A 26,495-nucleotide genomic window follows, 5' to 3' on the forward strand; every position below is an offset into this window, starting at 1 on the left:
GTTACAGTAGAAAGGAAAATCAAGGAATAAGGGATTAGCTATGTTTGCTCTTTCTTTTCTCTGCCCCTGCCCCCCCACCCCCCCCAAAAAAAAAAAAAAAAAAGAAAAAAGAACTTAAATATTTTTCAATACCTGAATCTTTTTGGGCTTAGAGCTATAGGCCCAGCTCTTACCCTGACAGCACCAGCAGAAAGCAGCACCACTTTCAGTTGGGAATCCGAGCCTGTTGAATGTGAGTAACGTTTTGATTTTGATCCAAGATCACCCAAACCTAAACTCTCAAGATGAGCCCGGCACAGTTGTTTAATTTTGTAAGAGCTCACAGCAGGAATTCACTTTGCTTAAAATGTCCAGTTGTGCCATTTTTATAGTGAAAAATTTCTAGACTTTGTTTTGAAAAAAAGTTTGCTTTGAAATGGCTTATTGTCCAAAAGCATCAGATTTTGTGTCTGACCAGCTGGTTCTTCAACTGTTTTACTTACCAGGAAACCACTCGACATCTCTCGACTCATCAGTCTTCATAAGAATATCTGACTGACCTGACTGAGCTCGAAAGATTGCCAGTCACAGCTGTGCCCTTTCAGTGCCCTGCACTAGAACAATCTCCTCCTCTGCTCAGAAGCAGAAAAAGTGGCTCAATAGTGTTTCAAGGAATCAGTCCTGTTCAGCCCTAGACCTACAGCTGCAGAACAGAGATGATAGATTTGGGCAGGGGAGCTGGTATTTACTTTGCCCACTATGGACGGTTGCAAAATAACTTTTTGTAAGCTGTTTTATGGCATCTTTATTCTCAGTAGGCCTTTGAAATTCATTTGGGAGAAGTGACAGACTTGCCTTTATCCCTCAAAAATCTGTTCAGGTTTGGCCTGAAGAAAAGCTTTGAAAGTTGCCCTTCTCTTGCTTCTGCTCCTCAAAGAAACCCGACAGGACAGCCTGACACTGTTGTAAACAAATGTGTGTGTCCTAAAGACTTGGACCATACAGCCCTGTGTCCTGGGTACTTTGTTAATAGAGAGAAGATCTCAGTTCCCCAAACATTTTCTTTTTAGAGCAAGAGCAGCATCTTTCCTGTGGTCAGAGACGTGCAGATGCTTGAGTGAATGGAAGAAATGGCTGAATCTGTTTCTCCTGGCAGTGCACAAGAGCCAGTACATGACATTGACATCTCATTTTCTCTCCCTAGTCTTTTCTCATCGTCATCTGATAGTCTGGCAGGTCAGATACATGGCCGGCTGCCTGCATGGAAAACTGAGGGTTTGACAGGCAGTTTGTTCTAGGGAATTGTCTTTGTAATGGATGTACAGAACAGCACTCAGCAACAAAACTGTTTGATGTAAGCACTCAATCAGAAGCAATTTGGAAAAATTGTGATGACCGATAAGTGTTTGTCAGAATATACCACTTTGTGTGAAGCTCTGTGGATTCTCTGAAGTGCAGAGGTGCATGGGAGGCTGCTCGGCATTGAATTAGCTAAACATCCTGGTCACATGGTTGGGGTGCACCTGTGACGGGTTGGACAGAGGTGCAGGAGCTGTTGCACCTTGCTTTCTGGTGTCCTCAGCAGCCCTGTGCCAGAGGTCGCATGGGAGTGGGGTTTGGTTAGAGGTGGATAGGACTTACAGACTTGTGATGGCTTCTGTCCTTCCCCCCCCCCCCGCCATCTTTCAGCCAAAATTTCTTTAGCTCCTGTGCAGTTACAAGCTCTCAATTTCTTCCCTTGCCTTTTACTTCGTTTCATACTTGTTTCCCTACAAATACAGCTCCTGGCAGTAGGATCTCAAATAGGTGGTTTTAAGAGTGGATAGCACTGATTAAATTAAAATAAGCTATGCATGTCCCTCATTGTTTCCCACAGGCATACAGCGCCTGCCTGAAATGCCCTAGTCAGACCCAGCTTGGAGGTTTGGAATAAAGAAAAAATAGATGACGGAAAGTACATTATATAGTGTGTTATATGTTATGTTGCATTAGCATACGTGTGTGCTTATCTCCTGCCCTTGGGTACAGGTAATATGTGCCACTTAAAGTGCAGCACATCCACACACAGCCATGAAATCCCACCACAAAACAGGTGATTAAAGACTTCAGCTTTGTATGCCAGTAGGCTGTAGTGCTTTGAAGTTTCTTTTTGTTCCACAATAATCCAAAAGAATAAAACAGAAAATATTTTCAAACTTTTAACTTCCAGCCTTGGTAATCTTCCAACCTTACCATCATGAGCCCTTCTGGTGTGAATTACTGGATGTCTGATGTTTGAAATGGGCACTAGGAAGCACTTGGATTGTTACAAATGTAAATGTTTAACACTATAGATGTGAAAAAGTTTGGAACTTAATAATTAGCAGAGGTTTGGCCCATTCCCAGTTTTATAGTGGTTAATGTCACTGCGTATGTAAATGGGAGTCAGTTAGGGCTATACACATTTTTTGAGGAAAAGCTTATCTATAAAAAAGCAGACCAAGATCAACCAAAGCAAGTTACAAACTCATGCTGATTTTGGTCAAATGTGAGGGGAAAAAGAAAGATGTTTTATTTCTCCACTTATAAACCTAACATTCTTCTACAGTCACTTATTTTGATATTTATTTAAGCTTTATTAAACACCCTGAAGATTTACAAATTTTTCAAAACTGGAATGATTTTTTTAGGTGAAATATTTCATTAAGCAAAATTTCTATTAATTGTGGTTATTCACCAACATTTTCAGAACACTTTATTGGCTTGTTATTTTATTGTAGTTTTAGATGTGAATAGAGAGGTGTAACTGCTAAAGTACTCCCTCCATTGTGGCAGGGGAGAGACCTGGGTATTTATGTCAAGTGCCATGTTTCTTATTCAAAATCATTACTCAGAGAACGTAGTGGCACAGTGATGCAGAAAGCTCAGGGTCTCTGAGTTATACTGCTGTTCACACTGTGGCTATTTGCAAGACAAGAAACTTCTGCACTTCTCTCTGAGAGGTGTTTCCCAGCGGGTGCAGGATGCTCTAGGCAGCCCATATCCTCCTCTGCAGGAAGGTACCAAAATGCATGGCAGGGGTCTTATCCAGCTGGGAAATGCAGGTTAGAGTTATATGGTACCAGAGCAGCATTTCTGACCAAAATATATTCTGAGTTCTAAGCAAGGTATTTAATTTTTCCCCTTTTATTAATTTTGAGATGCCCCAGGGAAGGGGAATAACTGTTACTGTAAGGTGGATTACACTTAAAAAACCAAAAATGATTAAAAATGTAAACTGTATCAGTGTTTTCAAAATAGGTGAGTTAGAAATGAAGGAAGCCCTGCCCAGATATTTCCAATCTGTGTTTGTGGCCGTGACTGTGGGGTGATGTTTTTGGTCTGGACTGAATACAATATGGATAGGGATCAGTTGATTTCTAACTGCATTTCATAAAAATGGGGATGTAACTTGTGCTGTTACTGCTAGGGATAGGGAGGGTGTGGTGGGGATAGTCTGAAGAGTTTAAACAAACCTCAGCAGAAATGAGGCGAATTTCATAGGGAGGAAGCGTGGCTGGTGGGGAGGCAGGGGAGGACGGTGTGCCAGCAGACTGTCAGGCTGGGAGGCTGCACTGGGAGGCTGCACTGGTACCTTCAGGGAGGGCTGAGGGGAGGCAGCCTGGGCAGGAGGGGAGCTGGCCTGGCAGTGGTGCAGGGAAGTTTTAAGGAAGATATGAACTGGATAACAGAGCCATCCTTTCCTGGCAGAGCTCTGCTACATCTGTTTGGCTTTCCTCAATCCAAACATTACTTTCTTGACATATTCAACAACCGAAGCTCTTCACACACACCAGTGTTTGCTTTTCTCTTGCTCCATGAAAACCCTCCTCCCCCCAAGCTTGTTCTGTGGGTGGCCGGTTGGGAAGTGCCTAGATTTTCCGTAGATGGCCACAGATACAGTCTCTAAAAGCCAATCAGTAGGCACAGGACGTTTTAGATTGTGGCTGAGAACAGCTAATGGAGAACATGATTGTGAGGATGCATGTTGTGCTGCTGGAGGCAGGTTTCTAGGAAACCTGAGAGATGCCTGTATCATTCTGCTGAAAAGTCCTTAGTGGAAAGGGAGAGTGTCACCTCGAAAAGGGGAGCTGAATTACAGCGAGCCAGAGATCAGTACTGAATGCCAGGCGCTTTTAGCGTTCCAGCAAAGTAAATGTTTCTGCCTGTCAAATTTATATGCAGGAAAATATGGATGAAAGAAGCCATGTTCACAAGATTTAGACAGTTAGAGCGTGGTTTCAGAAGCGGAGCTTGAATGTTTTGACAACAATTCTAACTTTGCCTGCCTGCAGCTCGGGGCCGAGCTCTCAGGTACATTTTCCCAAGCTGCTGTTGCTTGCTTCTAGTGAGCAATGCTACGTGTCAGACCCATAGATTTTTTGATTATCAGCTGAAACCTCAGTCAAGGCCCCTGATTTAGCGCATCAAACTGCATGAGCTGAGGCTTGCTCTCTGTAGGATACACACAGAGCCGTGTGAAGGATAACGCTACTAGCTCCCTGGCTGCAAAATGTTGGGAGCCAGCACAGCTTCTGCAGGGAAGGGCAATTTCCCTTAGGGAAGCTCTTTCATCCCATGCAGGTGAACCCCCTGATGCAGCAGAGAGCATCAGCTCCTCTTTGCATTTGTAATCCTCATAGTTCAAGGGACCTGCGCATTGTCGTCTGAACTAGAAGCAGCACATTAGAAAATGGGAAGCAGGAAACTTTTGTGTCAGTGCAGAGAGGGTTGCTGTCTGCTAATCCTAATAAGCAAGTGTAATTGAATTGGCACACTAGTTTACGTGCTTCGCTGGGAGAGTCAGACGTGACCCCAAACTGTGACACTAACGCTCCAGGAATCGAAAGCATGTCCTTGTGTGGATCTGAATCCCTGTAACACAGTGTTTGTTTTTATCTGACACTTTAACATGGGAGCTGGCAGAAGGTCTAGTTTGCAGTCCTGTGTATACAGAATTAGCTAGGCTGCAGGCAACTAGAGAAAGAGCTGCATTAGGGCATGAGGAAAATCCTGCCTGGGTGGACATCTTTACGTACCGAACAATGGGCGAAGGCAAACGTGTGCAGTTCTGCAAAGGAAATCTGGTTCCACAAGGTCCATTCCTGTCTGTGCAGACAGCACCAGACCTGCAAGCAGAGCAGGTTTGGTGCTGGGACAGAAAGACAACCGGAGACTGATCTTTCAGGAAAGTGCTTCTCATTTCCAGGCCTTCCATTTAAGGCATCAAAAGGGGCTATTTCCAACAGTAATTTGGCATCTTCCACTTGGCAGGAGTGAGGACATTACAGCTGAGCTACTGCCCTATCATTTCTAATCACCTCCGCGATAGAGCACTCGGCTGCACGTGGTTCACTGCAGCCCTCCAGCAAAGTATGCTGTCAAACAAAGGAAATTCTCCAATCAGGCATTTTCTGGGCAGTGCCATCAGCTATAGCACTTTACATAGCTACATTTGCATTTTTTCTTTTTAGCTGATGCTGCCTTTTCTTTTCCCTGTGTCGTGACTGTTGATGGAGGTAAAGTACTTGCAGTTCAAAAGTTCACGCGCTGCAGGAAATCAGAGCATTGTGTGCTTTCCTTGGTCACTGGCTGTTGCTGCTGTTCAGCAACGCACAAGAGAGAACACAGTCATGTGCCTATTTGAATGTCTCCTGCAGCCCAACTCAGCTCTAGGTGAATGGTGTGTAAGTTAAATTGTGGTGCTGTATCTGTTGGAGCAAATGCACTCTCCTGTTCTGTATGCTCCTGGTTTGTAAAACCTATGAAGCAAATTAGTTGTTAGACTAAAAAGGTGGTCCAAACTTGAAAATTCCCTTTACCCCATGGAGTTTGTGAGATGTTTTGGAACCTGGAAATGCTCTGGCTTGGAATGAATTTTGTCACATCTCTTTGCCTTGTTTGTTTTTAGCAAAATTGTGTCCCTTTAGAATTGTTCCCTGGAAATTATTGATAGTGGGAAATTAGCTGGCAAATATTTTTTCTTAACTTTCATCCAGATCAAAATCAGACAGACAGTTTTCTGTAGAAGCTGCTGGGGTGTGAAGTTAGCAACTCAGCCCTGTGATTCTCGCACTGACAATGGCATCTCAGGCTCTGATCACTCAGAAAACACAAAGCCACTCCTCTTCTGCCTTGGCTGCTTCCCCTTCAACCTGCTGTGCAGATGCTTTCACCTCACTTTCCACTGGGGCTCCAGCAGTGCTGAGGCCAAGCTAATGGCCCTGGCAGAGCTGGGAAGCGCAGGTGCAGCTTTGCTTCTCTGCTTTAGTGTTGCATCTGGCATTTCTGAGGAACATGTCCCTGCTTGGAGACAAGTGCCCTAAAATGCTCCACATGGTTTATAGTTAGGCCCTGTATTTGCAGTTAATATGCCTGAATTATACTTGAAAAAATAGCTGAACAACTATAAGCAAATACTAGAGGCGTTTACATATCTGGTAATATTTTTCACCTGCAAGAATGTTTCAAACTCCATTGAATTCCTGAAAGAACAAGAAGCAAGGAGTGAGCCTTTGATCACCTCCCTGTGTTTCTGTGAAGAGGTGCTTCTTGGCAGAAGCCTGCACAAATAATACTCATTTACTTAATGGGTGTGTTTCTGCCCTGTTAGCCGTGAACGTAAAGCAATCTGTTTAAAGAGCTTCGCTGCCCTATAAATCAAACTTCTGAGGCAGGATGAGGTGGGGCTGATTCTATCTGTGCTTTCACTGTGACCTGGCGCCAGCTCTGTGTCTGTCAGAACAGAATCACAGAATGGTAGGGGTTGGAAGGGACTTCTGGAGATCATCTCATCCAATCCCCCTGCTTGAGCAGGCACACCTAGAACAGGGGGCACAGGAACACATCCAAGTGGGTTTTGACTGTCTCCAAGGAAGGAGACTCCACAACCTCTCTGGGCAGCCTGTGCCACTGCTCTGTCACCCTCAAGGTAAGCAAGTTTTTCCTCATATTCAGGTGGAACTTCCTGTGTTCCCATTTGTGCCCATTGCCCCTTGTCCTGTCATTGGGCACCACTGAAAAGAGTCTGGCCCCATCCTCTGGGAATCTTCCCTTCAGATACTTATAAGCATTGAGAAGATCCCCCCTCAGGCTTCTCTTCTCCAGGATAAACAAACCCACGTCTCTCAGCCTTTCCTCGTAAGAGAGATGTTCCAGTCCCCTCATCATCTTTATCGCTCTCCACTGGACTCTCTCCAGTAGTTCCTTGTCTGTCTTAAACTGAGGAGCCCAGAACTGGACACAGTACTCCAGGTGTGGTCTCACTAGGGCAGAGTAGAGGGGGAGGATAACCTCCCTCCACCTGCTGGCCACGTTACTTCTAATGCACCCCAGGATACCACTGGCCTTCTTGGCCACAAGGGCACATTGCTGGCTCATGGCCAACCTGCTGCCCACCAGCATTCCCGGGTCCTCCTCAGCAGAGCTGCTTTCCAGCAGGTCACCCCCAACCTGCACTGGTGCGTGGGGTTGTTCCTCCCCAGGTATAGGACCTTACACTTGTTTTTGTTGAATTTCATCAGGTTCCCCGTGGCCCAGCTCTCTAGCCTGTCCAGGTCTCGCTGGATGGCAGCGCAGCCTTCTGGTGCAGCACCCACTGCTCTGCATTTGCTGGTGTGAGGTTTGGCACCCTTGGTCCTCCTCACCGGCTTGCTGACCTTTTTTGTGCAACAACTGTTACAGCCATAGAGTTTTGCCTAAGTTAATACCTTGTCACTTTCCTGCTTGCTCTGATTTAGTTTTGTATTTTGTAAAGCGTTACGAGATAGCTACCAAGCACGTGAGATTTAGGAGAGTCAGAGGTCAAAGCTAAGGCATCGTTTTTCATGTTGTGAGTGCTTTTTTTCCAGTGTCAGCACAGATACCACCCTGCTGAGTACCACACAAGGTAGATATTGTACATGTGGATTCGCCGTAGACGGAGATTTTGGCCCGGGAGCTCGCTGCAGCTGTTGCCAGTGGTGAAGGGCAGCTACTCTGGCACAGCATTCACCTACAGAAGCTTTTCTCTGTGGAGTAATGCTCTGGTCTTACTCAGCTAGTAATCACTGCTGTTATGTGACAGCGATAGGATGGTTGGAATAACAAAGGCCACTTTTGAAAAGCACGTCCCAGGGATGTTGCTGTTGTCTTCTGTAATGTCACCACCTGCTTTGTTTTCTGCCAGCAACTAGCAGATATGATGTTGCTGGTAGTTTCAGGGTTGAGCTTCAGGAGGCTGGCAGTGCTGTGGACAGGCTACCTGATGCTGCGGTAGCGTGGTGGGTTGACCCTAGCTGAACGCCAGGTGCCACCAAGTCACCCTGTCACTCCCCTCCTTAGCTGGACTGGGGAGACAAAATGTATTGAAAGGCTCATGGGTTGAGGTAAAGACAGGGAGAGATCACTCACCAATTACTGCCATGGGCAAAACAGACTCAACTTGGGGAAATTGGCTTAATTTATTACTAATCAAATCAGAGGAGGGTAATAAGAAAATAAAAACTATATCTTAAAACACCTTCCCCCCACTCCTCCCTTCTTCCCAGCCTCAACTTCATTCCCGATTTTCTCTACCTTCTCCCCAGTGGCATAGGGGGGACAGGGAATGGGGACTGTGGTCAGTTCATTACATGTCATCTCTGCCACTCCTTCCTTCTCAGAGAGAGGACTCCTCACACTCCTCCCCTGCTCCAGCCTGGGGTCCCTCCCACAGGAGACAATCCTCCATGCACTTCACAACATGAGTCCTTTCCACGGGCTATAGTTCTTTATGAACTGCTCCAGCGTGGGCCCCCAGTGGGGTCACAGGTCCTGACAGCAAACCTGCTCCAGTTTGGGGGCTCTTCTCTCCACGGGTCCACAGCTCCTGCCAGGACACTGCTCCAGTGCTCCAGGACACTTCCCCGAGGGTCTCAGCCTCCTTCTGGCATGTACCTGCTCCAGCGTGGGGTCCTCCATGGGCTGCACGTGGATATCTGCTCCACCACTGACCTCCATGGGCTGCAGGGGGACAGCCTGCCTCACCAGGGTCTTCACCACAGGCGCAGGGGAATCTCTGCTCTGGCTCCTGGAGCACCGCCTCCCCCTCCTTCTTGATTGACCTTGGTGTCTGCAGAGCTGTTTCTTTCACATGGTCTCACTCCTCTCCTCTGTCTGCTCTTGCACAGCAGCTTTTCCCCTTCTTAGCTATGTTATCGCAGAGGCACTACCACTGTCGCTGATGGGCTCAGCCTTGGCCAGCGGTGGGTCTGTCTTGGAGCCGGCTGGCCTTGGCTCTATTGGACATAGGGGAAGCTTCTAGCAGCTTCTCACAGTAGCTGTAGTCCCCTGCTACCAAAACCTTGGCACGCAAACCCAATACAGATAGCTGCAAGCATAGGTCTCTTCCCAAAGTGGCCAGGTAAATGCTTGTTCCCCATCTTGTCATGGAAATTATGATCCTTTCCAACAGTTTGGGAGAGTTCATTTTGTCTGCACCTCTTGGTGTATCTTACCAGATACATGGACAGAAGAGAATGAACAAGTTTAATCCTTTGTACTTGAAGGAGCTCAGGATAGTGTGGTGGTTCTCGTAATACTGGCACGTTAAGCAACGTTGTAGTGGAACAGCTTGGCCGTCTCCCATTGCTACCTTTCCGGTGTGGTAAGAGCCTGTGCTGTCCTGCACCAGGTTTGGAGGGAAAAGTGAGATGGGAGGTGGGTAAGAGATGCTCCCGGGCATGCTGAACTGCTGGAGGAGGTGCCTGTCACACAGGGGAAGGGATTTCTTGCAGTGATGTTTTGAAACCAGGAATAGGTGTGCACAGTGGATGTAGGGCGCCAATGAGAACATGTGTCGTCATTAAGAAGTGGTAATATTTGAGTCTGTCCTGATGTGGGAACGGACAGAGAAAGCTGGGAACCTACAGGGCCAGGCTGGGCCGTGTGTGCATGGAAATCGGCATCACCTTCCTGAGATCTCTGTGCCATTTACCATTAAATACTGTTCAGAGTGAACAGAACTCAGCTGTAACTGCTTAAATCCTTACGTTTTCAATTCTGTGTGCAATTTGAAATGTCTCCTTAATCTGATTCAGGGCAATGTACCTTTAGTCAAGTTGAAGTTACCTCGAGCTAAGTGACAGGGTGAACTAATGTACATTTTCTATTCTTCTCGTTTCCCTCGTTTTCTGAGTCTGATCTTTCAGTAAATAGCATTTTGGATTTTAACCTGTTTGCTGCTGTGAAAGGTGGTGTGAAGGCACCTGCAGCAGGGAGAGAGCAGCCCAGACAGAGAGAGATGGAGGCGTTAGTGTCTGTGCCAGAGAAGACCGCAGAGTACGACTTAAATAAATTCTAACAAAGTTAATATTAAGGTGATTTCTAGGTCTGGTTCCCAGAGAACAACGCATTCGTTGTCTGGATATTTCTTGTACTACTAAAAGAGCTTCAAATTGATTTGCATTTCACGGTCCACATAAATGTGGAGATGTTGCCAAAATGTTCTCTTTCCCTCCTCTGTTTTCATTGTAGGCATTCCAGAAAATGGAGCAAAACATTTTTCCCTGCTGTTTGGTTCTTTGTTTCATGCATATGCATTTCTGGGACACGCGCTCCTGGAGCATGCAGCCGAGTGCACGTGCTTGGAGTCTCGGCAGGCTTGTGTAGCTTTGAAGCAGAAAACCTAAAGCATAAGTAAGATGTTTGCAGCATTAAAGAGAATTTAGAGGAATGACTGTAGAGATTTTACATTCCTAAGTTCAGTCTCAACACCAGAAATGAGTTTTCACCTGCATTCTGCTTCCATCTTAGAGATGTTTATTGGACTGCAATAGGAAAGGAGATATTTACAGAATGAAACTGCTCACAAATGTGAGGAAAATCACTTGTGTTACTGTTTTCTGTTGATGTTCGCTGTAATACAGTTTGCTGTTGACATCCCATTACAGAAGGGATTTATTGGCGAACAGTCTTGGGTGCTAAACCTGCTGACACATGGCAGTGTAGGGGAACACTGTAAATAAGTTGGATAGCCTTATTTTTGCAGGGCTCTAATTAGTCACCCTTACCACCTCCATAAAATAGAAATGCAGATTTTTAAAATCCAGTCCTCAAATGCTCCTTCCTTCCCAGCTGGAACATATGCAGGATTTTCAATTTGAACATCTCAAGCTGGCACGTGTCTTGTTTTCCCTGAGCCTCAGCTTCTAAACTTCAGTAACTATAGGAAAAACATTAGCCTGCCTTTTACAGCACCCTCTGAGTCTAGGAGAAAAGTTTGTGTAGCTGTACGCTTCTACGGGAGAACTTATGTTGGGCCGCATATCTCTGGGACACAGGGCTCTACCCACCCTGGGGACAGTGATGCACAGACATCAATATGATGGATACAAAATGTCCGTTTATTTAGCTGCGTCCCACGCTTATATAGCTCTTGCGCTTCCTGTTCCTGCCACTCCTATGGGGAGGAGTCTATCTTTCCGTCACATCCCGTGATCCTCCGGTCGCCGATCCCTGTCTATTCCCCTACAAGTTTGAAGGCATGAACTAATTGTCCAGAAATTCATCAAGTCTCGTGGAGCTTGATTCAGCCTGGAAAGTTTGGGCCTGGCTCTACCTCAGATGCACCTCTCTTCAGTGAGTCCCTTCCCATTTAGTCTGGAGCTGCACACTTTGGTATTGCAGGAGGGCAGAAAAGATGAGTATACAGGTTAATTTACAAGCTCTTGCTCCCCTCGGTTTCAATAACCTGCTTAAAGGAGTGGAAGTGAAATTTTCGTCTGCCACTTCCTTCAGGTCTTTGCGGAGGGCTGGGAAGGGATTTTTTCTTACCATCTCCCTGGGAGAAGGCCTGCGGGGGGGGGGCTCTGCAGCCCCTGCCCATGCAGGCTCTCTTCTTCCTGCTGCTCTCCCTGTACCCAACTGCACAGAGGCTGCTCAGCACTCACCAATGGCTCTCCTGGCTCAAGGCACCTGCCCTGAAAGGCAGCGTCCCATTCCCTGTTGGTCAGCCTGAATGGCCATATACCACCACTATCACTTACAGATGTGTGGGAAACACAGGGCCCTTATTTAGTAGCCAGCTTGTAAATATATTTCTATTTCAAGCAATGGAAACCCTCTTTTGCTCAAGGAGGGTGAGTGGCGCCCCGGGCATCTGTTTTTTCAGAGGTGTTGCAACAACAGTAGTTAGAAAGCAAGGAAGAGACTTTAGCAATAAACAGTGTGGTCCTCATCCTCTGGGTAAAAATGTATTTTGTTTGACAGCTTCCCCTCTAGCAGCTTTCACAAGTTCCTTTAAAGCCAAATAGGACATATGCTTCTGTGCAAGGGTGGCGGGCAGAAGTAGGACAGGGTTTTGTCCTTTTGAACTCTTAATACAGATCACAGAAATGTACCAAAAGATATGGAAACTTTTAAAATTGTGGTGCAACTTTAGAGTTAATTTTTTATTACAGCTAATATTGTACTTGGTATAAAACAAAGCATGTTTTGATATCTTCCTTCCCTCGTGGAAAAGAGGGCAAAAAGGAGAATCCAAATTCATCCTCGATTCAAACCTCTTGAACTTTATATGTCTTTTTTTTTTTCTCCCCCTGAAAGGTACTGTTCAAAAAGACATTTTTCATTTCTACAGGCCAAAGGAAAAAGAAAGTGTGGCCAGCCCAACTGAGCACACACTGCTACTGTCTTCTGAAGGAGTTTTAGCAAGTGTGTGGGATGATAGATCACCCAACATCAGCCTTGGCTCCTGTGCAGGGTTGAAGAGGAATACAGCTTCACTCTGATATATCCATTTTCTCCTACATGAGGCAGAAATCATCATATCAGCTACTTTAAAAGAGCTTCTCTATGTACAATGTCTATATGATTTACAGAATTATTTAAATATCTGTAGATACCAGCTCTCCAAGGAATTTTGTCTACTGTGACTCACACCTTATATTGTAAATTTCTCTGTAATTGTCATCTTTCACTGAAGGATCCACAAAACTTAAAATATTTTCAGTAATTAATTGCAAATATTAGGTGTATTGTCAGCAGCAACAGTTTGTATTGTTTTATTGTAGGGAAGTGGGAGGGAGCCACTGTTTTGGCAAGTGGCAAGCAAATAGTATACCATTAAAAGCCAAGTGTTGGAGTAACTAAATCCAGTAGCAGTAGATATTCAGAGTCAAGTTCAGTGGTGAGTTTCTAGCTGGTGAATGCAGTTGCGCCGCATGCATGAAACTCCCATCAGTGTTCCTCTGAGAAAGCTTTGAACTGGACCTCACAGATTCACAAAGACCTGTGGAAACCTGAGGAGTTTGGTACCACCTGCTTTTCCAAAGACTTGACAAGTATTTCTAGGGGCAGATTTTTCAGCTGATTTTCTGCTGTAAAGCTTTAGCCATTGCCCAGGCAAGTTGCACTAAATAAAAGGGTCATTAAACCACTAAACGAAATCTATTTTGAACTTGTCCAGTATCAAACTATCTTCTGCAACAGGATACTTACAGGGCTCCTGCTCTGCCTCTTCGTACATACCTGCACCTCCTTTCCCAACTCCAAACCCTGCTCTTTTCTCACTTGCCTTCCCCAGGGTCTGGACCACTTCATTACTGGCTGTACTCTTCCATCCTGTTGTTGCAGGCCTTGGCAAAACTGGGCTGCAGTTTGCTGTATGGGTGAACACGCTGAAAGCTGTTGGCTTTCTCCACTGACTTTTAGGCATGTACAGGGATATCGTACCTTACAGCCATTTTGCTGTTTTCATGTACAGTTTGTGCCAAATGCAGTCATTGCCTATGCTCAAGAAATTATTTTGGCATAAATTGTAGACTGCTTCCCTAAATGGATTATAACTTAGTACGGCTAAATATAAGTACCTTACAGCTCTTTGATCAGCATGCTATAGAGAAAGCCTCTGGAATGACAGGATGTATGGGCACACATTTTCCCTTGTTGCTTGCCAAACTATGATGCATTCATAGGCACACCTTAAGCAAAGCAACTGCGTTGCCTGAGGCTGTAAATACCATCCCTGCTCTTAATGGCCTTAGGGATAGTGGCATGGGGTGAGCTGCCTGGTACCACTGCGAGGTCGGCAAGATCATTGTGTGTACCGCTCAGAAAGCTGTTTATGTGCTGCTTAGAAACTGCACCATTTTTTACAGAGAAAGATGATTGAATTAAGGTCACAAATTTAAAAGTCAAAAGCAGGTTTCTTTGTTTAAAAAACAAAACACCCCCAAAACCCTATTGCCTTCATCCAAAGACCTGGTCTATCTGTAATGTAGCCTTTATGGTGACAAATGTTTTGAATCTTTGTCCTAAAGCTTTTTCTTTTTTTATTTTGATCAAGCATGGTAGGAATAAGAGTGATCGGTATTGAGAAAAATTTGCAGCTACCCAACTTCAGAAGTACCCATCCTATCTCTGAGTATTCCACTTCTTTTCATCCTTATTTAAGCAGATTAGATTTTGCCTGAACTCAAGTGATTAAGCCTTCAAAAGATGAAGGTTCACTTTATTAAACTCTTAAAAAGAAGTCTAAGATCTGGTCCCAAGTTTTACTTTGTATGATGGGCTGTCCTCGCTGTTTCACTACTTCCTGAGCTTCAGGGACAAGCTAAGAAAAGAATATAAGGGAATGAGGATTTTGCCCTTGGCAAAATACATATTTTCACTCCCTCACTGCCATACCCAGGGCTAACTTGCCTCAGGAAGCCACTGTTGGGATCCAGGACTGAAATGACTGAGAAGGTCAAGAAGTTCCAGCCTGAGTTACAGCCCTGTATATCCCTGGTGTAGATCGGCATTGTTTTAAGGAGCATGGTAAGAGGTTAGGACCAGAATGAAGAAGGGGTCTTGAAAATTCATTGAGAAGGGACTGCACCTCCGTGAACACAAGTGTACAAGCTATTGTCAGCAGCACCCCCATGTTTGGTTTTTTAGGTGCAACATTAGTCTGTTGCTGGGACAGTCAGGATTGCCTCATCGGGGTTTATATGTGTTTATAAGTTTAAATACAGTCTAAGAAACAAGTATTATAGAAAGCCAACGTAATACTTCCATATGGATGCATGCAAAATTCCTCCAAGTAAGAAGCAAGACCTTTTTTTTTTCATGTTAACAAAATGGTATGGCTTTCTATTATTGACATTATTTCTGTATTTTCACCAGTCTTAGTCAAAGGAAGAGTTGTTTTGGATCAATTTGTAACAGGAAAATGCTGAAAGAGAAAGAAAGAAAGGAAAGCAGGTAATGTTATCAAGATGGCAAAGGGAATCTGAATGTCTGTCTAGCTCAGCCAAGAAAAGGCAGGGAAACAAGTTACTTGTGTTGAACAAGGCTGTAAAAGCATGCAGACAGGTAGGATACATCCCAGAACAGTCAGTGAGAGCTTTTGGATCAGACCGTAGAAATCTATGTGCTGTAGAACTGCTCTGAGATCTTGATTTCAGCTGGAGAAGGAAGTGACCCCTCTGATAGGCATTTTGCTTATTCTTACTCTTCACGCTGTGTTATTCTTAGTGCTTAGTCTCATGTACCAGAAGTGAGGAACTCTCCAGAAAGGCAGTGACTGATGCAGCCTGGACTATTGTATTACTCTAATATAAAGAAAGAGTTCAGGTCTCAGAAACCTTGAGGTCTATTGTTGTCACAAGCCATGTGAGATGGGACAGGTGGGGACAGAAACTGACAGCAGCAGGAGCTCTGCTGCATCGGCAGCTGCCTGGGCACAGGAATGACCTGTGCTTCTGGTGGATGCTAATCTGTTTTCCATGGCTTGATGATTAAGTATGGCTATAATAGATAGGGAAAAATTAACTCACACAGCCCATCCTTAGGCTAGTGCAAGAAAAGATTCCCTGTAATCCAGATCCCTCAGCTTTGGTCCCTGGTAGGCTGTGGAGCTCAGGATATAGCACCGTTATCTTAAACAGTGGTTTCAGAGATGCGTACCTAAAAATCCTGACTTGCTTAGCCTGATGTGTAGTGTGTGCAGCACCGTTTCCCTTCCCTCGCTGTCCCTTGCTGAACCGGAGAAGCAGCAAAACCCAGGGAACTGGGGGATCTCCTCGGCAGTTCGGAGACAGCTATTTCAGTCGTTAAGGCTCACAGTTTTTCTCACAAAGCTAAAAAACACTGAAGGAAACTTCTCTGTGGATGCTGTGGAGGATGACAGGGTTATGCTACTGTCCACGTAGACACAGAAAATGGGTCATGGGCTGGTAAAATAGCGTTTTGGGTGGTGGGATGGTTTCCGTGCTGTAGCAAATGCTCAGTGTCACCCTACAGGTGGGGCTTTGCAGTTTTTCTGTAGGATTAGTGAGCTTGTATCTGCATGAGGCACCTCCGGAGGCCTTTAACAAAGCACTTAAAATACTTTCCAGTCTTCTTTTTCTGGCTTCAAAAGTGCTGTATTTTGAATAATAAAAGGGTGCTGGTGAAGAAGTTATTCCTGATGCAGATTCTGCCAGTGTGCTGTCCTGCTGCCAAAGCTCTGGGCTGGTCTCCAGGAATTTTGGCACTGATTATTCTAATTGCTTCTTTTAAAATTTCTACTTTTTTTTCCTGCCATGTGATTCTCCTCCGTTTCTGCCCTTTTGTATTCCTGATCCTCTCTTCTTTCTCTGGATGTTTTTCTGTCTCTTCTTTCCACCCCTCTGTTCCTGCTGTGGGAGGGAACTTGTGACTCCTTCCTGTTGCTCTGGCACTGCGCAGCTCCTCAGGAGAGCAGAGATTTCTTTCAGAGGTGTGTGGTTTGGAGGAAAGGTGGTAGATTACACCTGAGAAAGAGTGGGCCCCAGGATCCCACTCCTCAGCTACCATTGTCCTCCTAGATTCGGTATTTGTTTTCATCAAGGCACAGCAATCACCAAAAATGTTGCAAAGTCTTTCTGACCCTGGTTGCCATTGCAGTTCCCTCCATGGGCCAGTATTGAGTGGCTTGTGGGTTCAAAGCACTCTAAAACTGTGAACCGCTTTGCAGATGTCTGCGGATACTGCTGTGCTTCCCTTCCACGCCAAGTTTCTCTTCCGTGCTCGTGTTTCTGTCCTTGCTTCCTTCCACACCATCCCTTTGTGCAATGTTCAGATGGCTTCTAGCTTCACCTTTACGCAGATTTGGTTTCTTCCTCACTGCAGGAACTCTGGGTTTTTAATGGGATTTTAAGTATCTAACAAAACAAAACTAGTAGTGAACTTGAGACTAATTCCTCCTACAACCCTCCCTCTGTGATAACCTGTTGAAAAGTATTTTCTGCACTGCTTGAGTTTTAAGGCCCATCCAGGAGGGAGTCAGCTGGGTGCCAGTGCAAAAGTCTTTGGATCACTTAAACCTCTGAAAGGGGTTTATGCGGTTTGCATTTGGTATAAAATCTTTGTGCTCTGGGTTTTTTGGGCTGGATTTTATCCCTAAAGAGCAGTTCCTAAACATAACTTTCTGACTTGGTCTAATACCTCAGTGGAGGAACTTGGTGTTCTGGCTTTGTACATGATTGGACAAATTAATTCTCCATAATTACAATATAATCACTCATGGCATTGACATTTCCCATACTTATAATTAATTCCTTAATTTTACAGTTTCTTACACGCCTAATATAGCATTCTGAAGATGACAGAGACTTTTCCTTTTGACTTGTCTCACCAAATTGGCTTGTGATGTTCAGAGATGATGTTTAGTCTGGGAATTGTTCAGTGCAGCTGGCGTCCAGTTCACATAACATGGGGACACCAAGTGACAGCAAATGAGAGCTTCAAGGCCACTGCATGACACTGCATGTCCTCCTGCTCTCTACATCAGACATCAGCTGCTGCTTTAGGTGAACATTTTCCACGGTAGAATGAAACTCCAAGTACACTGTGTGTTTGAATAGGCTTTCTTAAGTACAAAGACAGCAACTTCTAGGTCAAGAAGTCCCTGAGTCACAAATAGCTGGAGCCTGTAAAGGTGTATCTGTGTATTTCCCTTGTTCCCAGAGTATTCCAAGTGTTCCGAGCATTTCCTATCCTCACTGTTGTCTCATCTAATACGTATGTTCCTATGTAATTTTGCTTCTTTTGAAATGGATTTCAGTGTTTCCTCCAAAAGCAGTGCAAGTATTTTGGCATACTCCAAACATCAGGGAGCAAAAAGTTCAGCTGGGTTAGGGGCAGTTTGGATAACACACCTATACATTGGAGCTCCTGAACTTGCTCTGTTAATAATAGTAAAATATGTAGCAGACTTGGATTTTGTTGGCTAAAGCTTGTGAGTGCACCTGGGAAATGTCTAGGCACGCAACAGTGTGTTTAATCATCTGGAAGATGCAGCCTTTGAAGCCGGTTTGTGGTGCTGTTAGATGGGCTGGAAGTGCGCAAGCCTTCTGCATTTGGGAACCTGTGGCCGGTACCAGAGAAGAACTTAAGCCTGAAACATAAGAGTAGGTGGGTTTAAGAAAAGCACTGCAATTTTTGAGTTCTGTCAAGAAATGAAGTTCTTCAGAGACTTCAGTGCTGACAAATTTGCACCCAATAGTACCAGTGGATGGTCTTTGCAAATATTCAAAGCTTCAGAGATGTGTAATAAAGTTCTTTTTATGTAATTTGTGTTGCATAGTGACAGCGCTATCTCTTCCTGCCTCTAATAATATATTTCACATTTTTTTTCATAAAGTAATTGTAATTGTACATCTCTCTATGAGAATCAAAGGTTGTTCGTGTCAGGAGAACCCAGGGAAGTGTCAGTTGTGTCGCTCCCTGTGGAGCTCATTGCCTGTAACCTGCACTGTGTCTGAGAAGCCACTTGCTTCTTAGTCATCCTGTATTTTTACCAGTAGCTTTGTACTCCCAGATAGTCCTGAAACTGTGCTACCGATGCCAGCCCACTGGGCAGACAACAGGCTTAGGCTGGTGAGCCTGCTGGGCTGCCTCCTACCTCAACTCCATTAGAGAGGAGCAGGATATGTCAAAACAATTTTTTTGCCTTGTTGATACATGTTTCTTACCTTGTTGCTGGGCAAGTGTGAAATCCATTTTTTCAAACGTAGTGAGTGAACTGTTCTTCACTTCAGTAGTAGGCTTTAGTCCCACAGCTTGAGAGGGTTTGGCTTTCTCTTGTGTGCTCTGGATAGGAGTTGCTCATCTTTGGGGGGAGGAGGCAGAAGAGGTGATGAGTAGCTCTTTCTTTGGTTGAGCTTGTGGCAGTGGCTGGTGGGCACAGCTAAGCCCTGCCTGGTAGGATCTTCCTAAGACTCTGCTTGACACTGTCACTTCCCCCTAATTTGTGTCCTGTAAATCTCCACATGCAAACCATCCCATCTCAAAAGACCTGTAAACCAGAGAAGATTGGTGGGAAACTTGTTCAGTCGTAGACCAGGATTTGATAAAATTGCAGTGTTTCCTTTTGTTCCACATAAGGGTGAAACCAAGACAGACCAGGTTTTCATGAAGGAGAAAGGTGAGAGTGTCAGGCAACCAGAGAAATGGGCTGGCAGTGTCTGGGCTGAGACCTTATTTTGAAGCAGGCAGGATGGGACTTGTACCTGCATCTTCTCTTGCCCCGTCAAAATTTCAGCTTCCAGCTATGGACTTCTCTGCAGAAAAGGCAAGGCTTGCTCTGGTATGTTTTAGCCTGAAATTGTATTTTTGCGCCTGAATCTAGAAAGTTTTTTTTCTTAAAAACAAAACAAAAACAAACCTAGAAATTTTGGAGATTGACTTAAAAGTAAAACTGGTAAACAGCTCTCTTACTAAAACCAAATTTCAACCAGCTTTAAAAAGACATCCTAGCTGTGCTCTGCTTGACCACTGTGTCACTGGATGGCTTGTGCTGCAAACATGTAGGGACTACTCGTGTATGTAACATCCACTTTACACAAACTCAGCTTTTAGTTAAAAATACCTTACACAGTGGCACAGAGGTGCTTTAAGGCATGTCAGTCTGTTAAATGTGTGTTCCTTAAAACAGTTATTATTTTGCCTAGCAGAAGCCTCTCTGCCCTTACCATGGCAAGTCCCTGGAGGTGCCATGACAACAGGGCTCTCTCAGGTGCTCACCGTGACTTTAATAAATGCATGATATTTATTGTAGCTTTATATGAAATAAAGGAACAAAGCAAAGAACTAGGAAAATATGGTGGGTATTTTCGGAGACTGGGAAGTACGTTTCTGCTGGTTGAGGTTGGAAAGAGTCTGAAAAATATGCCTGAAGGACAGAAGCATATTCCAAAAATCGTCAGATTCATCTGTATGGAAAAAAAAAAGTAGATATGTTGGTAGTGGGTGAAAAGAATACCAGTATTCTGCAAAATCTAGTAAAAATGATGGTGAAATGCTTTGTGACATATATTAAGGGAACGGGGAAACATTCCCACCTTCTTCCTTTCTCTTGTGCTTTGCAGTTTCACTCTACAATTCTTTCTCCTGGTTCCCTTTCCAGGGTACCCGGTGGAGGTGAGTGGCTGCACAGACAGCCAGCACCTTCCTCCTGTCCCTAAAGCTTGACAGACTGCCCTAGCTCAGTAACAGCCTCTGTGGAGGTGGATTTTATCTATTATTCAATTACAGCTACAGTATAAAAGCTTAGTATGTGTTAGAAATGTGGACCACCCTCTTTGGTTCCTCTGTGGCATAATTTCTTCCAAATCCTTTAGGAATATATCCCAGCTGTTTCCAGGCAAGGATTCTGACCTTTGTCACTACAACAAGCACATACTGAACTTGGGATATGAAGTATAACAAGTGAAAGCTCTCTCTGTTTGAAAAGGTGCTTTCTCATGCTTCAGTTTTTACCTGGTGAAGATAAAACACCTACTTGTGTGCCCTGCATAAGGGAAGGCGGATGAGGAGAGGAATGCCGTCTGTAGTTTGGAAATGCATTAAACATTCTGCATGTTGCTCAAAGAGGTGACAGACTCTCTCTCCCAGTTTATCACTCTGTCTGCAGTGCCCATGCTTTCGCAGTTGGTTCAAGGCTGTACCACCACTGTGGTTAACACAAGGTTGGAACATTATTCTGAGAGTTTTGTTCTAGTGGCTTGTGAGAAATCAGCATGCTGCCGAGAAGAAAGCATCTGTGAAGAGTGTTTCTTCCCACCTGCAGGAGCTGCCAGCCAAGAGTTAACCTGGAGCAGGTTCCAGACAGGGTTTAATGCTGATTTCTGTAGAGCAGCAAAACGCCCATGAGAGGTTTGTTAACTTCACAGGATGCTGTGCTTAGAGGTATATTGTTTGGAGATGAAAGTCTTTGGTATGTTTAATGTGTCTGTCTATAGGTCAGGGTATCTGTAGCATAACTTCCAAAGTTAATGGTCAGTTTGAAGTCTCACAAATGCCATAGAAAAGTGTTTTCCAAAAGTGTAAGTGGGTAATGGCATTCACTGTCCTGAATTGTCCATCACTGTAGCACCCAGTCTCTATAAGCCCAAATGCACTTATCCTGACAGCACTCCAGTGCGGTGAGGCTGTGATCACATGAACCATCAGCATGCCAGTGCTTGGGCACGCAGAGGGAACAACCATGGCATCACTTTTCAAGTTATTCCCTGTTTTGTAGTGCTTTAGGGGATCAAAGCACAGTTCACATCAACTTCAGCTGGAGCTGTTGAGTACTAAACATTTTACAAATCAAGTCCCAGCCTCTCATGCTGAGCACAGAATGATGAACATGCAATTAGTGACTATTTCTGCAATTAGTGATTTAACAAGAGCTGTGCAGCCCATTCTCCAGGAGAATAATGTTATCCAATTTTGAGACCATCTATTCCTTTTCTTGCAGTTTCCTTCCTCCCTCTTCACCTTTCACTCCTAAACCGGGGGAGAACCCAACATTCCCACAGAGAGTAACCTCACTGGATACAGCCCAGGGGGTTATTCCTAAAGCTTTTCCGTCCCTCCAGAGGGATAAAACCAGGGCCCTACTTAAGAATAATATTTGTTTACTCCATAAGGCATATGCAGATTCCAAATAGTATTGCACAGACACCTTTCTTCTGGCATTTTTTGAACTTCTGATGAAATGACTGTGTAGTAATTATTTTCTTATCGTGCCTTTGTAAGGTATCCTAAACTGTCAAAAACCAAGCAGAAAGGACAAAGTCTGTTATCTGGCAATACATTGTCATTCATATGATGGAGCTTCAATATGCATTTAAAATCACAACCATGGCTTCTGCAGAATGAGGAGGCAGAATAACTGCTAAAAAGAGTCAATTTTCCCTTCAGTCAAAATGTACATTACAGGTGCTGCCTGTAGGGGTGTGGACATGTGGTAAAGGCTTTGTGAACTCTAGGGATATGTATTTAACTTAATATTTCCAAGGACTGTGTTTTAATATAAACTCTTTCCAGGTCTCAGCTTTGCAGAGCACATTCAGTGGTAGAAGTGTTGGTCTCCTAAGTAGGGCTGAGAGCACTGAAGCTGTCCAGTGGTGGTGAAGTTGTCAGTTTATAGGGTTCTGATACAGCTGTGCTGGACCACAAGGGGGAAGTCTATTAAGGAAATCCTGATCTTATCAAATTATTACTAGAAAGCCAGGTAAGAAAAATCTCCCAACATAATGCGCCTTGCCGTCAAATGTGATTTCTCTGCCTCACTTCTGCCCTGCTCCATTTTTTTGTGGGTGATTAACATTAATGAGGAGTGATAAAATTGCATTGCACTGGTTAGCTCTGCTAACCAGCTCCCCTAACCAGTTATTTTGGGTTCTTTCACATGCATCTGAATTTGGGCTGATCCAGTATATGTCTGTACCTGTAGATTTAAATTGGTGCCCTTGTTAAGTTAAAAGCAGCATTTCCTCCAGTATGTAGGAAGCTGCAGAGTCCGGCTGGTTCTTCCTGCCCTTTCTGAGCTCCTTTTAACAGGACATTTTGGAGCTGCTTTGCGGGATTGCTGCTTGGTGCTGCAACAGGAGGAGGGAGCCTCATGTACCATTGAGTGACAATTTATGGTGCTGCTGTCATCAGGTAGGCTTTTAACAATGACTTTAAGAATTACAGTAATGTCTAGGACACCTGTAATGAAATGGGCATAATTTCCCTTTGAGAGATATAAAGAAGGTTTGGGTGCATTAGGAGAACCTTTACTTAATACCATATATCTGGAAGCTGTATGGCAGTTGTTGTCCAGCCAGGTTAAAAGTCCTTGTTGGCATAAGTGACAGGATCACATTTTATTTTCTTCGGTGTGTGGGAAGCATTCTCTGTGAGGATGGACTAGGACTGGTGGGCCAGGATGTCTTGTACCTCCTGTGCAAGGTAGGCAGCAAAGGGTGAATGAGATGGGTTTCGAGCAAGGAGAAAGGAGTCTCCTCCTGCTAAGGTAAATAACATCTGCATTGGAAAATGGGGTCTGCCTCAGTCTTTGCTTCAGATTCGTGTTGTGATGCTTCTTCGAAAACTTATGCCACATCTCATAACTGGCCATTAGCTGCATGACTTCACATCTGGATGCTCAGGGTGTGAATGCAAAGCGCAGAGCTGCTTCTGCTCAGGACATGGGAGCAGCAACTGTATGCCCACGCCAGCACCCTGGCTGAGCTCTCATGCAGAGGAGCAGGTCTCCAGTTCAGGGGCTTTTCAGGAGACCCAAAGGGCACATCTGACATGTGCAATAGATTGGGGCCATGACGCTTAGTCGTATTTGAACGTTCTAGGAGCCTGACCCAGGATGAGAGCCATGAACCCAGGAAGTGCTTGGGAGGGTCTGCAACACCAGTCAACCTCCCCCTCCAGGACAGCCCCATTTTCAGGTACTTTGCTAGCTAAGCTACAAATAACAGTAGAAACAGACTTTTCTGTAGCTTCAAGTTTATATTTCTCAATTGTGCTCAAATGAAGCAGGGTTTGCCACGGTGCAGCGTGTTGCCAGCAGCCCATACCAGTTCACGACTGGTCTATTAACATTCGCGTCTGGTGCAGTAATTCAGATTCCTCTGAACTTTCTATAAGCAAAGAACAAATTGAAATATTTTTGAATTTTCTTTGCTCCGTGAACCACAGTTTGACTTGCCAGTGTCATAAAGATGTAATTCAGAGCAATACAATGGTTGTAATCACACCTCTGTCCTGGGCTCAGAAACATTTTGCAGACTGATTAGATTGTAGAAACCCTTTGAAATTAAATAGGAGGGACCTGCTAATGGAAAGACAACAGTTATACAAAACAAACAAATGAGTAAAGTAATCATCACACCAAAAAATGGGCACTCGGTCCCCCACTATTCTGTAAGAAGTCATCTGGTTGCTTTATCTGCTGAATCGAATTTATTTTACTTATATTCCGGGCAGTCTGTTCCCCACTCTTGTGCGATGTTTTTTGATCCCATCGTTATTTAATTCTGCTGCTCTATATTTATATAAGGGACTGGGTCCAACCAACTGAAGCCAAAGGGAGTCTTTCTGTCAGCTTATACAGATTGCACCTTCCCCACCCTGCTAAGCTGGCAAGCTTTCTAAGCCAGTACCAGGGTCCTTAAACAGATTTTTGAAATAATTTACATTTATTTTTAAAAAAGGAAAAAAAAAGAAAAACCCAAACATTTTTAGGGCTGTTTTTAATGCTGGGCTTTTGTGTCTCACTCACTGGAACATTTTAGAGGCTGCAACAGGGTCAAAACCAAACATTGTCCTCAGCAGTGCTCCTCCAAGTGCCGTACTGCTCGGCAGCTGTGTGGGGCTATAAGTGAGCTACATTTCTGTGAACATCTAGTTTCTCTGCTGGTTAGATCTGAGTTTGTATGGTATCTTGGGAAATAACAATAGCTTTTGCAATGTACCACCTTACACAGCTCACATCTTGCTTTTCTCTCTTCTTTTACTTGATTTGTAGTTTTCTGTCTGAGGCACAGGGCACGCTCAGGAACGTATCTTTGAATGTCTTCACTTGCATCCCATGTCCAAAGTTTATCTCCACCACAAGTGTACTGAGTTGAAGTTGAATTTTTGTCCAAACTGTAAAAAGAAACTCCAAAAGTTTGTAGAATCCCAGCAGAGATCTGAACCAACTTATCACATTTCATTATGTGTTTCCTTCTTAACATCTTACATTCTAAATTTCCCCCTAAAAAGGGGGAAATCCTTTGTTTTGTTCATTTTGCTGGCAGTGGGAAGGTGGCAATCACAGAATCACAGGTTGGAAGGGACCTCAGGGATCATCTAGTCCAACCTTTTGACACTTGGCAGTGCATCCCTTGCAGATACTGTTACACAGACATGTATTTTCCACCACAGCCACCTGCAGGTGCACCAGCATGCAGAGGAGACCCAGGAGGTCATGGGGACATGGTGGCATCTCACTGGTGGCCAAGGCAGCTCCCGCTGGAGCTGGGGCAGCAGAAGCCTTCCCAAACGGTGGGAAGAGCCCAGATGGTATAGGAGGGGCTGTGTCGCTGCTTCCATTTCTTCCCTGACTTGTTGCTGCCTCAAGGAAATCTTTCCAGTCATGTTTCATTTTACTCAGCTGTAAAGTGAATGCGAGTCCTTCCTAGCTCTCCGACTCCTTTTTCTATGTAATGTTACAGGCACGTGTGGGATCCAGAATTGTGGTTTAAAATAACGTCAAACCACAGAATCATTCAAAGAACTGACATAAAAATTACGTCTTGACTTGGGATACTTTCAATCTGCTTTTCCCTTTTTTCTTTTTTTTTTTTAAATTGTATTCAAGATTTTTCATGCTTCATCTTAAATAATATTATGTTCCACATAGAGATGATACAATGAGGTTCCCACTAGCTGCAGCTTTAGGAAGAATTCTAATTATATTTAAATACCCAAGGCTAACAAATAACTCGATTAGCATTGGCAAAGACCACTTGTAATTGATAGTTTGTTCGTGAGGTTATAAATAGACCTGTCAGAGCTCAAACGTGTGCCAGGCAGATATTTGATCTTTAACATTGACTGAGCTTGCAAGCCTAGGAAAAGAGTGATTAATATCTAGAAAAGATTGCAGTTCCGAATAATGATGTAGCCAGAAACAATAGCAGTCTTTAATGCATTAAATTGGTTAAACCCTGTCCTGTTTCCTGATGGAGGCAGAAGTGCACGGGAAGCAAGCAGAGGAAAGCACAGCCAGGGCAAGGAGCAGCGTGGGAGCTGGGGTGAGACGGTGTGGGCAGGGGTCAGCCTGCAGCAGCACTCGGAGAAAAGGGTTGTGGTGCCCTTTGCTTCTGCCTGGATTTACTAATGGCTGTAGCTGATGTGTCTCCCTGTCCCCACACAGCTGCGTGTTTTCAGTAGTTGGTGGTTGCACTTCTCACTTGCTGGCTGGTGGCTGTACACTCCAGGGATGTACATCTATCATATTCTCATCTGCCATCCTTAAACTGAGTTATATATACGTGTACCTTGCTGCTAACGTACATAGTACAAGCCAGTAGATTATCTGTAGCTTGCTGTGTTGCTTTAACTTTTGGGTACATATTTGCATTATATGTTTCTTTAGATATTCTCTAGTACAAAGCACAGGGTATGTAGTGCGTTCAGCGGTAGGGGATGCAGGGGTGGATGTGCATTCTCGGAGTGCCTGAGCTCCCTCGTAGTTCAGCTGGGGCTGGTGCTGT

The 26,495-nt window shown here is 44.5% G+C and overlaps 2 protein-coding genes across 3 annotated transcripts in view; one reads left to right on the plus strand and one right to left on the minus strand.

Annotated features, from left to right (window-relative positions):
* The window catches only part of KCNMB1 (potassium calcium-activated channel subfamily M regulatory beta subunit 1), a 189,168-nt gene that overhangs the window by 144,117 nt on the left and 18,556 nt on the right, over positions 1–26,495 (minus strand). The gene's annotated exons all lie outside the window — the stretch shown is intronic.
* KCNIP1 (potassium voltage-gated channel interacting protein 1) overlaps positions 1–26,495 on the plus strand; it is a 299,356-nt gene that overhangs the window by 5,673 nt on the left and 267,188 nt on the right. Inside the window, exon 1 of one of the 2 annotated variants that reach the window (XM_075102179.1) lies at positions 6,737–6,928. The exons of the other annotated variant lie outside the window; for it this stretch is intronic. Within the exon in view, the coding sequence (XP_074958280.1) occupies positions 6,754–6,928 (175 nt within the window). The 5' untranslated portion in view covers positions 6,737–6,753. Of the gene's footprint in view, positions 1–6,736; positions 6,929–26,495 lie in introns of those variants that run through there. 2 annotated transcript variants of the gene reach the window in all.

Source organism: Phalacrocorax aristotelis, chromosome 8, assembly GCF_949628215.1.
Source record: "Phalacrocorax aristotelis chromosome 8, bGulAri2.1, whole genome shotgun sequence".
In the NCBI taxonomy this organism is placed as follows: domain Eukaryota; kingdom Metazoa; phylum Chordata; class Aves; order Suliformes; family Phalacrocoracidae; genus Phalacrocorax; species Phalacrocorax aristotelis.